Source organism: Mus caroli, chromosome 14 (genome assembly GCF_900094665.2).
Source record: "Mus caroli chromosome 14, CAROLI_EIJ_v1.1, whole genome shotgun sequence".
NCBI lineage: Eukaryota > Metazoa > Chordata > Mammalia > Rodentia > Muridae > Mus > Mus caroli.
The window spans coordinates 49322891-49340254 of record NC_034583.1 but is presented as its reverse complement, the minus strand read 5'-3'; the positions used below and the strand labels follow the sequence as shown (position 1 = coordinate 49340254).

The following is a 17364-nucleotide window of genomic DNA, read 5'->3' as shown; positions in this document are numbered from 1 at the left end:
AGTTACAGCAAATCTTACATCACACCCAACTATTCACAAAGATGTTTCTCCTGCCAGAGTTTTGAGAGCTGCCCCATAGTCGTGCACTGTATCAGAGGGTCAGACACCAAGTTGATATGGATGTCTATGAAAGACATGAATGAAAAGGGCACACATAAATTGGGACTTGAGTACAATATCCAGACCATATCCAGAGTAAGAATTATTCAAATTCTCCTTTTAATTTACGTGTGACTCATTAGCAACACAGTTTTTCTGGCTTCTATGTTGTCACAATAGCATCTTCTCTATTTGTCTAAGAAGCCTCACCCATTCACTTCTGTCTCCTTTAATCTAGCCCTAGGATGTACTCAAAACTAGAGGGGGGAAGGGAGAGAGAGAGAGAGAGAGAGAGAGAGAGAGAGAGAACACACAGCTAACTCCCAACTACAAAAATACATCACTACATGTCACAGTAATCTGTTTAACAAAAGTGACTCCTGTTTCCCCAAAACTATTTACTTTCTTTCAGGATGATACCCATCTTTCTGAAGCTTTCTAACAAATCTTCATTTTAGTAACTGGCCTGTGTGTCACCTCACACAGGTAAGGGTGCTTAGTAACAACATCATCACCTGTTTCTCTTCTTCCTGTCATCTCATGGCACTCTGAATAAGCTATTTTGGTCACTTCCCATGGCCACAGGGGTCAGAATAACCACAAAACCTAATGGAAACCATGAAAGGGCCCAAAGGGAGCAGAGTTCTCCACCCTACTCTCCAAATCTCCCACATGAGGTACACAGCAAAGGGGAGAGCCTGCTGCCCCGGGAGCTTTCCTCCCAGCTCTGCCCAGTGGAGGCGAAAAGATCTTGCACCACCATTTTGTGTCAGGTAGGGGAAAGAGATCAGAGGCAAGATATCAGAGAAGGCCTGGGAAATACAGCCTCTGGGTTCTGGAGGTCCATCTAGAGTGCAGACCTCAGCCGAGGTATCAGCCTCCTGTGCTTCATCTTAGAAGAGGCAAACGAGAGCAGGTGCCTGCAGGAGCAGAGGCAGAATGGGAGCTTGGCCCTGCCTCTGCCGCTATCTCTGCTCCAGCCACAGCTGCATCCCCTTTGGGCTCTACACCCCAGGGACAACCTGGGCAAGGCCCAATTAGGCATGGGAATGAGGGAGAGGAGAGGTTCCTCCTACAACTAGAATCCTGAGTACACTCACACCATACAGGCGGAGATGCATCCAGGTCTTGATCTGCACAGCTTGTAGAAGAGATGGAAATCAACTACCATGCTATTCATTTCACCCAGAGAAGCTTTTACTGAGCTCCTCCCACCTCAAGGGTCACTGCTACACATTAGGTAACATTAGGAAGTAAACTGCGGGGTGGCCACGCCCTTTGGATCCACTGTGGGAAACTCGCTGAACTGTCCTACAAATTACACTGTTGCCTGCATAACAATGGAGTTGTAAAAAGCAGCTCCCAGGACAAATAAAACATGCTAACCAGAATAAGCAGAACCCCAGCTGGGATTGAGGGAGGCTCTGCAGAACAAGTAATACTTCCACTGGACCTTAATTAAAGAGTGCTATTTCATCAAATAGAGAAGGCAAGACAAAGGTATTCCAGACAGGCACTACCTTGCCCGTATGCACAAGTCAGACTTCATGACATTTGGGGAACAGCGAATAGATTCGAATGACATGCAGAAACAAATACAAAACATAACACCAACGATGCAGACCCAGGCAACAAGCTCCGTGAGAAGCGCTGGCTGCTGCACAGACAGGGTGGGCAGCATGTGCTTCCTTCCAGGCAAGTGCTGAAGAGAACTCAGTTAAGTGACCCTAGGATGAAGGTGCAGAAGGCATTTCTGACATCACTGTGGAGAAGGCATTGGTGCTTGGAGGCTCTGGGGCAGGAGAACATCTGAAACCATGCTTCCACAGAGAGATCACAACGTACACGTGTGCGTCTGATAGCACTCTGTCCTAACAGGGATCTCCATCCCAAAGACACTTGATCCAGGAAACAGATGCTACACGTCCCTAGCTCTCCCTCACTAGAGTTTATAACTGGGACTGTCAACTGACTGTGGCCATGGGGAAGGTGGGCAGAGTCTACTATTTTATTTGTTTAGTTTTGGGTTGGGGTTCTTGTTGTTGTTTTTGGCACAGGGTCTCACTGTGTAGCACTGGCTAGCCTGGAAGAGTAGACCAGGTTGTCTCAAACTTATAACCCTAGTGCTCGAATTAAAGGCCTGTGCCATCACACCCAGCTAGTGCTTGGGATTGGTTTGATTTGGTTTGGTTTTTGGTTATATGTTTGGGGAATTTGTTTGTTTGTTTGTTTTAAATAAAAGAAAGTATTTAATTAGGCGTATGGCTCTGAAGAGTTACAGTCCATGATGCTGGACCCAAGGTATCTGGCAGGAACATCTGAGAGCTCACAACTCAAGCAACATGACCTGTCTATGTGGCCCAGATTGACCTCCAGCTTGCAGCAATCCTCCTGCCTCATCCTTCTCAGTGTCAGGATTATAGGTATGTGCTACCTCAAATCCTACAAATCTGCTTCTTATCCCATGCTGTTTGTGCTCAAAAGCCCTAGAGGACACAGCTGGGACTGACAGCTGAAACAGTTTAGGCTCCACTTCCCAAAGTGCCAGGAGCCAATGAAAGCATCCACTTGGGAGAAAAACTCAAGCCAGAGCAAAATCCTGCAGATGACACTGCTGGACATGGAGTTAGGTATGCTTTCCTTGTCAGCCAGCAAACCTCAGAGTGTGAACCATGCTGGCCACAACATCTGACAGTCTAGTCGTTGGTCAGCTTGGGAGAACATTCCAGAGGGGCATACAAGGCAACCCTTAGAGCAGGGAACAAATGAAACAGCCTAGGCATGAGTTCATGCAGTCACTACATCTGCGGAAACACGGACTCTTACGCATATTTTAAGTTAGCATATATATGAACTATATTTTCTACATATAACCTAAGACAACTTAACATTCATATCCTGATATGATAGTCGTTAGAAAAACCACCTTTTTCAGGTAGGAATGTATACTCAGGAAAGCTTGGGGACCGTTGTGATAACACGGTCCCTGCCAGGGGTTGTACTACATGCCTATAATCTCAGTGCTAGGGAAGATGATGTAGAAGGATTGTCATGAGTCCAAGGCTACCATGAGCTACAGAATGAGACCATGTCTCTAAAAGATAAATAACAATAAAAAATAAAAATCCTATTGTCCATTCAATTCACTAAAGGGCAGTATTTCTGTTCTACCTACAAAAAAAAAAATGCCTTGTATTGTATTCAACTGGGACTGAATTAATTAAATCCACTTACATATCCAAAATGGAAAAAGATAAGACCATGTCAAATAGACAACACTGTTCTGTAAATGTTTGTTTTAAAATACTTAATATCTACCTCTTATCTATCTATCTTTGAGCTTAAAAAGTACCAGCAAACTCACTTAGAAAATAAGTAGTTTTACATATGCCAAGACCTGGATTTATAAAGCTAAATTAAATTCTATACCCAACAAACATTTATCCTCTTTTTCAAGAAGCACTTCTAAAAAGTATTCAAATATCTAAACCAAGTAACCTATAGTGGAAAATTCTTCCAAAGTAGAAAAATTACATTCTATGACACTGAAAACAGTGTGCGTTCTCAGCATCTGAAACATGGAACCAGCTTCATCAACACGTGCATGGACAAAGCAAACGTGGCACAAGTTCCCAGTGGAGTTTTATTTAGCCATAAAGAAGAATTTATAGCTAAACAAATTTATAGGAACATAGATGGGCTTGGAAATCATGTTAAACTAAATAAGCCAAACTTAGACAAAGGTCACAGGACATAGAGTATGTATGTGTATATTTTGTGCATGTGCATATGTGTGTGTGTGTGAGAGAGAGAGAGAGAGAGAGAGAGAGAAATGGAAGAAGTCTAAAAGGATAGAGACACAGAAAATATCGCATGCAGCAGTATTTATTTTACACATGCATGTGCATGACATGAAAGCAGAAGAACTCCATGAGGAAAGAGAGGAAATGGGAAGGAAAAGGAGAAACAAGGAAGAGTAAGGAAGGGGGGACACAAGCAAAGTGTAACACGTGTATAAAAATATAATAATGGTGCATTCTTCTCTATACTAAAAAATTAATTTTAAAAACTTTTAAATGTGTAATATATTCAAGTTATAATTTTGCCATTTGAATGTTGGGGTAAGAGTTTGCACTATGTGTGTGTGTACATATTTTAAAAAACAGGATATGGGGGCTGGAGAGATGGCTCATGCTGGTTCTGCTCTCAGAACCCACAAGGGGGTTCACAACCATCTGTGACTCCAGCTCCAGGGAAATCTGATGCCCTCTTCTGGCCTCTGAAGTCACTGCACGAACATGGCATACATGCACACATGCAGACAAAACATTTATACCAAAAAGCTTCTTTAAAAAAATCTAAAAACAAAACTAGGGTGTGGCTAATAAAGAGGTATGTCTAGGACCACACTGTCTTTCAAACTATTAGCTGAGAACTTCAGAACGTTTCCTCGTCTGAGCATCCTCTAAATTCCAACTTTTGTAAGCACTAATCCAAGTTTTTATAGTTTAAGTAACTTGGATTAAATGATCACCTGACCACCGACAAGTACACCTTAATGTACACAATAATGTAAACCTTAAGGTTTTTTTTTGTTCAAACTTTACTGATGAGCAGTGTTCTGAACAGTAACTAATGACCCAGTCACCACACTCATATGTTCAGCAAAAATACTGAACCCCTACTGTGTTCCATGCATGCATGCATGTGATACGTCCCTACTGTGTTCCATGCATGCATGTGATACGCTCCTAGTTGTGAGAACTAGGGAGATGCACAGAACTAAATCGACAACCGCTTAGCAGAGCAGAACCAGGGACTTGGTGTCACTCACAGCCTCTCCCCAGGACCAGGCCCAATTCCCAACCACTGGCAGGTTGTAACAAATCCTCTATCACCATGAGGACCTACCAAGCTCGTACGGATAGAAAGTGAGAATGGGGAAACGGCAGCTCACAATGCTGGCGAGCAATTACAGTGCTGCTGGACCCTTATTCACACACAAGACTCTCTGACAATAATTCCCACCTCCATCTCTCCTGCATAATGAAAATCTTGTGTTGTTCAGAGAAAGGGTTTAGACTCTCACTGCACGGCCTATTTCTAGTTTTAATTACAATGCTTGGCAAAGCTTGGGGATCATTTCAATTCATTTCAAAAATAACTCCCATTCAATACAAGAAGACGGGTTTTTCACACTTGTGAATTTTTATTTACTTGATAATGAAGATGGCCTGGCACATAAATAAAGCATTTTCCTGGCAAATTTGATCTAGTGAAGATACAGAATTTTGTAATGAAACAGCAAGCCGCAGGAAGCTAAAACTCTCATTGGTCTTCCAGACTCAGTTTCCCTTCTGACTCTTATTCAACCTAGCAAAACAGCAGCTCAAATCCAAGGCGGGGCATGGGAGTTATGGAAGTGGCTGTGGCTACTTACTGATCCATACAGCTCCCCCTTCTCGTTCATGCCGAGGTAGAGTCCACTGTCCACACCGCGAATGCTGACCAGGCCCACTGCTATACTGATAAATTCCAGAATGCCTGTAAGATAAACAGCAGACAGGAGAGTTAGAGCCCAGAGCGTCTCCCTAGAGCCTCAGCATTCCCAGGGGCTTCAGTCAGGAAACGGCCCAGCTTCCGACCTGGAGCACCTCACGCACAACTTCTGCCTTAAAACACTGAAGTTCCAGCTAAACTCTATCTTATCATAGTCAGACACTAAATTATCATCGTGGGACATATTTTACATAGTAACTGACACAGTTTAAATTTCTTAGAATAACTATATAAACATTCTAAAGGACAAGTCTGATGAAACCAATGCATATATCCTAATGAGCTAAGAGAATACTTGAAAGGGAAATGACATATTTCCATTTTTTATATATGTAAAATTAAGTATTTATATATGGGTACTTTGAGTATGTAGTTACTGTTCTCTGGGCCTGTGAGAAATAAACACATTCACAATCTATATATTGTATACATAAGTGTGTATGTGAGCATGTACATGTATATGTACATATGCACAAATAATTTTTTTAAATTCTATTCAGAGAATAATTCTATGTGTCTAAAAATAATAGTGTGAGGTGCTAATTAAAGCCTTCCCCAGCTTATGTGGAAAATGATCTAGCTCTCAACTGAATAACCTTACAAGCTACATTTGAAAATTATAAAGTAACAAACACACACCTCAAATGTCTCTGCTTGAGCAGGGTAGTGATTCTTTTTCTGTTCTTGTCTAAACTTCAAAGAAGAGTTAAACAATTAAAACACCCTAATATTATGGAGGGAAAAATACTGGTTCACAAAAGAAAGAAAGATGCTCCGATTAAAATAGGTACAGAATACTCTATCCCCAAAGCAGATCAATATAATGGTCCCTTTCACTTCCTTCTTTTGCCTTTCTTACCTTACTAAAAATAGCAACACCTAAGCTGGGCATCAATCCAGAATGTTATGGCCATACAACAGCAGCTACAGTCTCCCTGAGTCTACTGTTGCTTTAAGATAATCACCCCCAGGATACACAGATGCTGCTAATCATCTCTGTGCTTGGCCATGATCCCACTCTGGTTATAAATTAAAGTACTACACTTTGTGTAGATCTTGTGTCCGTGCATAGCAAATATTTTATACCTTTTATTTTGAAAATATCTTCAGTCATTGAGAAAGTCTACTTACTTCTAAGAGTGTAGAAAAATGAGAAAAAAAAGGCTATGGTAACAGTATAAATTATATACATATATATTTATATGTAATATATAATTAATATATATGTTAATATATGTTTACATTTTTAGAATAATTATATAAATATTCTAAATGTTAAGTCTGGTGAAACCAATGTATATACGAGCTATGTAATGATCTATGTAATGTAATATATTAATGTATGCACATTACATATGATATATAATATATATTATGTGTGTGCTAAAGTAAGTCTCTGTGACTAATGAAAAAAGCATTTAGATGAACAAAAAACAATTAATTTTCCAACTCTCATGGATTAGACTGGACTGCTATCAAATGAAGACTCTGACTCCATTAATGTAATCAAGTAAAAAGTTTAGTTAGCAGGAGACTTAATTGAAAGGTAATCACTCACTCCTGTACACATAGTATCACTCGTTCTTGTACACATAGTATCACTCGTTCTTGTACACATAGTATCACTCGTTCTTGTACACATAGTATCACTCGTTCNACATAGTATCACTCGTTCTTGTACACATAGTATCACTCGTTCTTGTACACATAGTATCACTCGTTCTTGTACACATAGTATCACTCGTTCTTGTAGATGCACAAAATGTTACAAGATCCTTATGTTACGCTTACAAAAAAAAATCTGCTCACATGCAGAAACTTATTCTAACAGAACATGAGATTGTGATAACAGAGCAAAATCACTCCTTACACGTCAAGTCCTAACCTGTAACTTTTACAGACCATCCACCCACCAGACACAAGTCAGAGTGTGACTAGCCTTCTCTCCTTCACAAGGCAAATGGGAAGACTGAAGACGCAACATCTCCTTGAGCTTTATTGGAAAGAAGATATACTTTAATTATGATGCAGTCATTTTATTTCATCATATCATTTCTAACCCTTATGGCTCAAAATAATCAAAATTGGAACACTTTATCGTTATTAAGGACCACTTATACAAGACTCTCTTCTTGGTACCCCCCACAAAAGTACACCCTAACCAAGGTCATACAAATCCGGAGATTAGCATAAGGACTTACTTCATGCCTACTTTCACTATAAAATGAAATACAGGAAACATTTCACCCACTCTGAGGTCTGTGCAATTTAATTTACCAGGTCAATGAGGAAAGGGTTAACCATAAAACTAAAAGCCACTCCTGTCCTCTGAGAGGCCAGACGATGATCTGTCTCTTCTACACACAAGGCAACTCTGAGAACTAATATCCCATCAACAGCTCAGTCAGATCCAACAGAGAATATGATTTCACAAAAACCACCTCACTGGCTGGTCTGAAGAATAGCAAGAATAGTAGAAATGACTTCAGTAAGTGGCGTGTAACTGCCAGAATATGTAAGCATGAGAAGTCTTGTCTTCTTCAGTCCTGGGCACTGCAATGTCTTCAGCCCCATAGTACAAAAGGACAATTGAGATTTCCTCAAGTCAATCAGACTGTAAGGCCTGTTTCCTTGGATATCATGCACACTGCACAGTTGGCTCTAACTTTTGAGGGTTTGTATCTGTAATTTCTTGCCATTTTTATACACTTAACTTCTGAGACTATTGTTATAAAATATGGGGGTGAAAATATTAATATTTTATCACTTTTTCTAGTTATTGATAAAATGGCTAAACTACATATGCTTTCACTTTTTTAGACAGTGACCTATTACTGAGGGACTATATTAACCAACCATCATGCTGCTTATTAAATATAAAAATATGAGAGAGATATGTAGTGGAGGCCCTGCCTCCTGCTCAGTGGTAGTCCTTCACTATCTGTGGAGAGACATTCCTTGCATGCCTGAGGCCAAAGCACCCCAAACCCTATTTATACAGTTTTATCCTGTACATATACACTCATGACAAATTTTAATTTAAAACTAGCCCCCCTAGAGGGTTAATAATAACTAATAAAAAATAGAACCAGTATCGGATAGTGTAGTAAAAGGTGTTTAAACTTTTGAATTATTTCTGCAATATTCCATTTAACATTTTCAGACACAAAGCTAACAGGGGAAGGGGCTGCTGTAATGGGAAGAACAATGGACAGAGCTATGGTGCCAGTGTAGCTCACACAGTGGGAGGCAGATGTGCAAGGAACAAGTGGACACAAGGTCAGTGGTTTGTTCAGTTACAGATGAGCAAGCCAGGGGAGTATCATTTAAAAAAAAACTGAAATGGGTCTGGGGAGGTGTCCCAGCAAGAAGCAGGACCCAGTGACCCCAGGTGGAAATATTTTGTCACCTCAAACCATTATCCATATCCCTGAAGTTCCTTTAGAGTAGGAAAAAAAAACAGTCCAGATTTTTATGAGGTCACCCCCATAACTCAAGGGCAAGCAGAACACCAAAATGTGTGAGTCATGGTCCTTCTCCCACACCCAGAAAACACCAGTGTGGTAAGGTCAGGGAGACCTGGTAACAGGGTAACCAGACCCCACCCCATCCAGACTGGAATCGTTATCATTCCTGGTACCACCTTGTCCACAGTGAAATCTACAGTTCGGTGCTCCAGCAGGTCAAGTCCTCAGCTGGTGCCAAGCAAGTGCCTCCAACTGCCTTGAGGTCAGAGCACTCCTTACACTAATCTGTTGACCTGTGCAAAGCTGAGTAACCAATATAGACAGTACTAGATCAATGACAACCTGGGAGACTCTTCTATAGAGATGGGATGTTTCTTGAAACATTAAGGAGAGAAGAAGAAGAAGAAAGAAGAAGAAGAAAGAAGAAGAAGAAGAAGAAGAAGAAGAAGAAGAAGAAGAAGAAGAAGAAGAAGAAGAAGAAGAAGAAGAAGAAGAAGAAAGAAGAAGAAGAAAGAAGAAGAAGAAGAAAGAAGAAGAAGAAAGAAGAAGAAGGAGGAGGAGGAGGAGGAGGAGGAAAGAGGAAAAGGAGAATAATGGGTTGGCCTAAAACCAACATTTGGGCCTCTCTCTCCGAGCACACACAACCTAGATGATATAGGCTCAGAAAGGCCACGGTAGGGAATGATAACTGGATTGCAGATCCTTTCTCTTCCTCCATAGAGAACCATTTCTATAAGGACCACTCAGGGTATCGTAGAGGCTGATAAGGCAAATGATCACTGGTCACACACTTCATCTGGAACAGTCCCAGATTAGGTCTCCCTCCTCCCAGTCTCATTAACCCCTGTGTCATTAACCACACGTTAGTCCACCCTCCTAGAATCCACTTATGCTATGCCTCATCTCTAAAGCCAGCCATAGGAAATAGGAGAGCTGACAGACAGAAGCTCTAACCCATGGCCTCTTTAGATCAAACAACAAAAACATATAAAGCCAGTATTGTTGGCTTCGTTGACCACCATAACGAGATCATAGAACCTTACTGTCACAATTTGGCTACAGGACATAGAGAATTCAACCTCAAACCAACCAGGAAACTTCTATTCTACTGGCTAGTTTTCATGATGATAAAAGGGGTCATACAGACCACTGGAGAAGAATTATCAATGGTATCGCCCTCTATGCTACACTACTACAGACCTGCCAGGTAAGATGTGCCCACGAGCACAATAGTGGTATAACCATTATAGGAATAACCAACTTCTCTCTGCTTGGACTTAAGGCATGATTCACAGGAGAGAATTCATACCTGATACCGTAAACCTAGTCAAAAGCCTGTGACTGGCAATCTCACAGGCCCTGGGGTAGAATCTGCTGTGGTGATTTTGCTAAACTATCCTGTTGTCAAGTTGCCTTTTAAATATTCATGTCTGTACTCGAAGATCTACGCTTCCTCTCACTTTGGTTTCTAACCAACGCTTCTTTTTTTGCAATGGGAAACTGGTAACGCAGAGACTCCTAATTAAATTGCTTAGAATAAGTGACTACGGATGCTCATCCCTAAAGGGGAGGGACATCTATATCACCGCCACCCTCTCCAACGTTCAGAGAACACCTGGAAAGAGAGGGTAGAAAAAAAATATAAGAGCAGAAGACTGCGAGGTGCACTGTGAGACAAAACATGGCCGTCACACTCAGGAACAACTAGGTTACATGCCCAAGGCTTGCACAGGATCAAGCCAGTCAATGCCCCAGCATGGGTGACAGAAAGGCTTTATAACCTCCCACACCTGTGGGGACTTGGCCAGTTGACAGTGCTAATGGAGGAAGAGCCCGTTTTCTTTGAGGGTGTGGCTGCTGATAGGTTGCCCAGGCTTCATTAGATAGCCCCATCTCCAAGTGTGTGTGTGTGTGTGTGACTAACGAGACTCAGAAAGAGAAAAAGGAAGCAGCAGCCACAGCCCCCACCATGAAGTTACAGGACCTGTGGAAAGCATCCGGGGCAAGTCGAAAGAGGGAAATAAGAGGTAGATGTGCTCAAAATTCATTGTATAAATATATGCAATTATCAAAGATTAATATGCAACAGCACAGTGGAGTAGCCAGTGGTCCAGCAACTCCACAAACTAAGGCAGAAGGAGCTTAGCTCAACAATTCCAGGCTAGCCTGGGCATCAGGGTTACTCTGGTGACTATGTTGAAGAAGAAACAGGAGAGTGAAGAGACTTGAGGAGGAAGTGAGAAAAAAATGGGGAGAAGAAAAGAAACGGTCCAGATTTTACAGAGAAATACCGCATGAGGCTGTCAAAAAGAGAAAGGTGAAACTGGACATGGTAATATTGGCCTGTAATCCCAGCATCTGGGAGCTGTGGAGAAGTGGATTAATAGTTTGGGGCTAGCCTGTGCTACTTAAGACCCTGTTTCAAAAGAGGATAGAAGGATGGTTAAGCCCCTCTCTTCCACAGCTTCCTGATCATGCACACTAGCCACCTGGGGCTTCAGGGGGTCTAGGAATCCCTGAACCAGCTTGAACAAAACTAGGTTCCCTTAGGAAGTGGCAGTTGAATGGATATCCAAGTTTTCTGCAGTAAGTTTAAAGGCAGCTCTGAATTATGAAGGCTTTTCTCTGTACAGTACTGAAAAGCCAAGGCACAAAGAGTTGAATTTTGTCTTTTTCTGCAAAACCCTGAAAGTAAGGTTTAACTTTGTTTTGTTATTATTTTTTTTTAATCAGGCCAGTATCTTTCTCCCACCTAGTACCACCAGCATCTGACACCCTACTCCTTTAACAGGCCAGGTCCTGCCCCTCAAATGGCTTACCAGCAGTAGTGTCAATCTAAGGTTCTAATGCCTCTTGAGTCACCACCCCGAGGCCAGGAGGTAGGCCTGCTTCAGCTTCCACAGGCCCAGCGTTCACTTTTTTCATTACTCTGCACTGCCTACTTTATTTTTTGTTCATTGTGTTAACAGCTAGCAAGGCCAGAAAGCCCTTCCAAGTGAAAAACTCACACTTGCTTCCCAGACCATCACTCAGAGACAGGACCCCATGGTCCCCTCCTCCCAGCTCCCATCACCCCCAAGGAAAAACAAAGGGCTCCTCAAGGTCCCACCTTCAACTCCCCGGCCCGGCTGCAGCCCCAGCAGCGCTGAGATTCCTGCACCCCCACGTCCCCGGCCGGGCCGCAGCCTTGCCCCGCCGAGCTTGCCAGCAGCGGCAGTCACCTGCGGCGGCTCGGGGGCGGCAGAAAGTATTGGCCCAGCACGTTTCCTTCTGCCGTTCCTTTTCAGGTAGAAAACGCACCTTCTATTTTAATCGAGGTGTAAACCCACCCCACCTACAGCTACTCTAAAACCCAGGGAGAAGTCGAAGTCCCCCGGGAGGAGCCAAGGAGGCGCGGAGGCCTTGGCTGCGGGGAGGGGGTGGAAGGTGAAGCGGCTGTGGCGCGGGCGCCAGGTGCGCCCCGCAGCCCCTCCGCCCCTCCCGGCTCCGCGCCGCCGGGTCCTAGCGCCGCCGCAACTCCCTGCGGGCGGGGCTGAGGAGGCAGGGCGCGGAGGCTCCCGGCACACGCACGGCGCTGCAGAGGTTGCTAATATTGGGACCTGCCGCAGAAGCAGCAGCGGGAGACCGCGGCACTGCTGTCACCCCGGGGGCCCGCTTCTCACTGCAACCGGATGAAAGACTTAAATAACCCTCCTTCCCCACCCCCACTGCGCACAGCCGCCCACTCAGCTCCATCCGAACGAGGGTGAGTGGCACCGCCAAGAACCAGGCGCGCCCTTCCCCCCGCGGCAGACACCGGGCCGACCTGCTATACTTGCACTGGGGGTCCCCAGCATGGGCCGGGGCTTCCGCTTCCCTCCTACCAACACCCCCCCACACACACACACACACACACACACTGTGCGGAACCAGAAAGTAGAGATGTCACTTCCTTGGCGACACATTCTCCAACCTCTAGGATCGGGGCGGGGTGAGGAGATTGGGGCTTTTTGTTTGATAATCTGGGTTCTGCGGCGGGCGGTACCTGCAGTCCTTGTCCGCTGACCCCTGAACGCGCGCGCTCCCCGCCCTTGCATCCTAGCACAGATACTCAGTATCTGATGTATCAAGTGCGCGTGGCAAACGTCCTATCTTAAAGGTGACTACTGCATTTTTAAAAAGAAAGAAAGAAAAGCTGGGAGGTGGGGGCGAAGGTACGTGGAGGGGTCCGGAGTGTGAGGGCTATCCAGTGACCTGGGCCCAGTTCTGAAGCACCCCGGGTTGGGACCGGGAAATGCACACAATAAAGGTGGCTTTGGCTGGTCGCAGCGCCCCTGCAGCCCTGCGGTCCGACTTGCAGCCGGCCTTCTGCTCTTGTAAGACTAGATCCGGATGCCTTCCCTAGGCTAGTGGTTAACAATAGCATGCCACCCCCTGCACCGCCTGCGAGGCCCTTTGTCACCCCCACCCCCACCCCTGCTACTGTGGCCTCGCCTGGCCAGGGGCCCTCGACCCACCTCCCAGACCCAGCGGAGCCCTAGGACTCTCCCAAACCCTGCTGCACGCTTCAGAAAGAAGGGGGGGGGGGACCCTGCGTGAAACCGCAAAGCTCAGTTCCAACCTCCAGTCTGTCCTCGGTCCCCGCCACCAACTCTCCGGCTGCGGTGCGCACCTCCGGCGGTTCCCACACCGCACACCACCACCGCGCTTCCTCGGGCGGCGGCTGTCAGCGCCACCAGACCCGCACTCACACACAAAGAGAAAGCAAGGGGACTGGACAGGGGCAAAAAAGGAAAGTCGGACACCCGACACGCGGCAAGAAGGGCGTCGGTCCCTGTCCTCCCTCCCCTGAACCCCAGCGGTCCCCGCAGTACGGAGGGGCGCACAGGAGAACCGTGGAAAGGGAGTTAGAACCCGAGCGCTCTTAGGACCGCGCGGAGCGAGCGGACGCGGGGCTGGGGGCTGAGCCCGCACCTGCCGGCCCGGAGCGCGGGAGGACCCGGCTCCAGCTGCCCCGGGCATCAAGCGGGCTGCCCGGGCATCAAGCGGGCTGCCCTGGACCCTAGGACACTCGATCCCCGCCGCCACCGGCCTCCCGCTGCTTGGCTTGCTCCAGAAACCCGGCTCCGCAGCAGCCCTTAAGGTGGCCAACTAGAGAAGCACTCCTGTAAAGTTTAGTCTTCCCCAGCGACAAGCAGGCAGCCGCGGCGTTTACTTACGGGGTGGTGGGAAGATAGTTCGGTTAATTAGGTTAGTATTCGAAGGAATAATCGCAGCAATGAGCTACACTTTCTGTTTTTAAGCAGCGAGGGGGACACAAGTCAGTTGGGGGAAAATGACTGGGTTCACTTTTGAGCCCAGCCTCAATAGTGAGCCACGGGGGAAACCCTGGGCCTCTAGAATCTTCATCCAGGCCTGGACCCTCCTCACCTCCAGGCAACATCCACAGTCCATGAAGCTAAACACCTAGTTTAGATTTCGTTCAACATCTGGCATTAAGGCATGAGGAAGAAAAATCACCACAGGACTTGGTTTTACGACCTAGTCTAAGTGTTGTCAGGTGGGTTCACTCAGGAGTTAACTCCTTCCAACAGTCTGGTTGCCCAAACTGTCGATTTATTTTTTCTTTTTTTAAGTAAGGGGAAAACCTAGATTCCACACACCCCGCCCCCTCCCCAACGCCAGGCAGAACTGTGTTCGCTGACTTAGCACTGCACCACTGAAGGTGCCCCGCCAGGCACGTGTGTGGAGGCACGAAAGTGGGCAGAGTCCCCACCTGAGTCTGCAGCCTTCGGTGCTGAGTCACAAGTACCCTGCTCGGAACTTGAAATCTTCGGAATGCCCTTTAAAATGAGCCTGCAGCTTTTGCAAGCGCACGCAAACACTCACACCAGAAAGCCACTCAGGAAACCCACACAAGGCTACACGCTGTGGAAATTAAAAGGCGGAGGTTGGGAACCAATGGATGGAAGAGCCGGCACCCCTAGTGGGATTTCCGCCCCCACTCGGGTCAGTTTCCCTGGGGGCTTCTGCCCCGGATGTTTCGGATCTAAAACACGACTTCAGTGCTTCCCCCGGATCACCCAGCAATCTTTGCCTGAGAGATTTCAGACCAGCCACCGGGAATAAACAACACGCTTAATTTACAATTCAGGCAGAATGCTTATTAGAGGAAGAGGGAAGGGAGAAAAAAAAACTTATTTTGAACAAGATACCAGCTACCTACAGGAAACTGGATGCAGTTTAAAGTTCTTAGTGGTTAAAGCTTTAAACTCATGGAAATGGGTCCGTTTAAAAAGAAACTTCTTAAACCTTATCGCCTCACATATCAAATGAAAAAACTTGGGCTTTGGGTTATATTCATACTTACACTCACACACCCTCCTTTAAAAAAAATAAAGAAGAAGAAAAAGAAAAGAAGGGCCTTCTGAGTGTGAAGTTGCACCAAATGCCAGTCGCAGATCTGCAATTCCGGAGGCTTTTTCCCTCCCTGGGCTGGCAAGATACTCAAAGATGTGGGGGGCAGGGGTTATGAATATGAGAATATAGCCCTTCGAGCATCCCCGTCTAACCACCACCTTTCTGGTAGTTAATAATCTGAGCATGTCAGCGCGTGGACAGTGAGGGGTTAAAGGCATACCTACCGAAGCGGCTGTGGTCTTTCCTGGTTCCCTGGATAGTACCGTTGGGGAAGATCTCTAAATGAAATCCAGTCCTGCAGTACAGCTGCCTCCGCCTGAGAATCCCCTTTAAATGATCCAAGTCCGTGACTGCGGGGCCCCGGGGCAGCCCCCCTGCTTCGGACTGACCCAGGTGGTCACTTAGCAACACCGGACTGTCCACCGGCAACACCGGTACGTTCCCGAACGGTACCGCGTCCTGCACACCGAAATAGCTCCCAACTTCACCTAAGGGAGCCATCAGAGGACTCGGCTTTTAAGCACAAGAATAAACAATAATGATGGTATCAACCAGGAGACACTAGGCGAGGTATATCCAACTCCCCTCCCTTGCCGCAGTTGCAGACAGAGAGGGAAAAAGGGTTCTTTTCTTCAATCCATCCGATGCATAAATAAAAGTAATCGGCTGTTTCTCTGGCACAGGTTCAAGGTCAAACCACTGATAGTCTAAGAAGCCACCACTTTATACTCACACACTGACATTGATCAACACAGCTATGCATCGCTACATATGGAGCCTCGACTCTCAGCAGGCAGAAAGGTCTTCATCCCATCCGACCGTAATAAGGGAAAAAAATCCGTAGTTTCTCCATTTGCTTAGAGATCAGAATGACCATAGCAACGTAAGTGCCTGGGCGATATTACAGGGATTTTTAAGATGCTCGGGCTACGTCAGAATTTACGGATCCTGACTCCAGAAAGGCATGCGCTGTTTTTACTCTCTAACCGACTCTGCAGACATCAGCATGAATCCTTCAAGGGGGAAAAAAAAAATCTCACGTTGGCGGCGGCGACAAATCTCTCCTCCCAGTCCCTCCTCCAAAAAATAAGGATAATATAACAAAAAGAAGGGGGAAAAAACTTTCGGCGTCCAAAGCTAGTATCCAGAACGCTGCAGAGGCTCTGCGGAGGTCCAGCGGCTTGCAGTGAGGCGAGCGGCAAGCGGCGGGCGAGGACCGCGTCCCGGAGCTCGCGTGCTGCCCGGGCTGCCGCGAACAGGTGTCGCCGCGCGGGCCGCGCAGCGCCGTGGCCGCGGAGCGCTCCTCCTGCGCAGCCCCCGCCGGCGCGCAGAGTGGCGCAGGCGGCGGCATTGGGCCGGGTTTAAGGTAGCGCGGCGGCCGCCCCGCTCCGCCCGGTCCTAGCGCCCGCCCTGACGCCCGAGCCGCTCTGCCGCAGGCCGGGCACAGGCAGGCAGAGCGCGGGACTTCTCCGGGAGGACAACCTAGGAAACCCGGCTTTAGAGACGCCGGAGATGCGGTGCCAAAGACGGGAAGCAGCAGACCGAAGACGTTCGGCCACAAGAAATCTAGCTTGCTAGAGACGCAGGGTCAGAGGGGAACTGAGAAAGCAGTTTTCGCGCGGACTCTGTAACCTTGCGTCGCATTATAAAATAGACTGGGAGGGAAGGGTTGGTGTAGGGAGCTTGGTTGGACAGGGCAGTTTCCCTTTCATTCTTCAGCCAGACTCACAGACGCGCAAACTATATTGCAGGTAAGACAGTTAGGTGTGAGTCAGATTCTTCTCTCTCTCTCTCTCTCTCTCTCTCTCTCTCTCTCTCTCTCTCACACACACACACACAC

At 46.3% G+C, this 17364-nt stretch overlaps 1 protein-coding gene across 1 annotated transcript in view; it reads right to left on the bottom strand.

Moving 5' to 3' along the window:
• Fgf9 (fibroblast growth factor 9) overlaps positions 1-16843 on the bottom strand; it is a 40828-nt gene extending 23985 nt beyond the window's left edge. The window contains exons 1-2 of the mRNA XM_021182064.2: positions 15749-16843; positions 5540-5643 (exon numbers count right to left, since the gene is read on the bottom strand). Coding sequence (XP_021037723.1) covers positions 5540-5643; positions 15749-16025 — 381 coding nt within the window. The 5' untranslated portion in view covers positions 16026-16843. The remainder of the gene's footprint in view (positions 1-5539; positions 5644-15748) is intronic.
• Between the last annotated feature and the right edge of the window lie 521 nt (positions 16844-17364).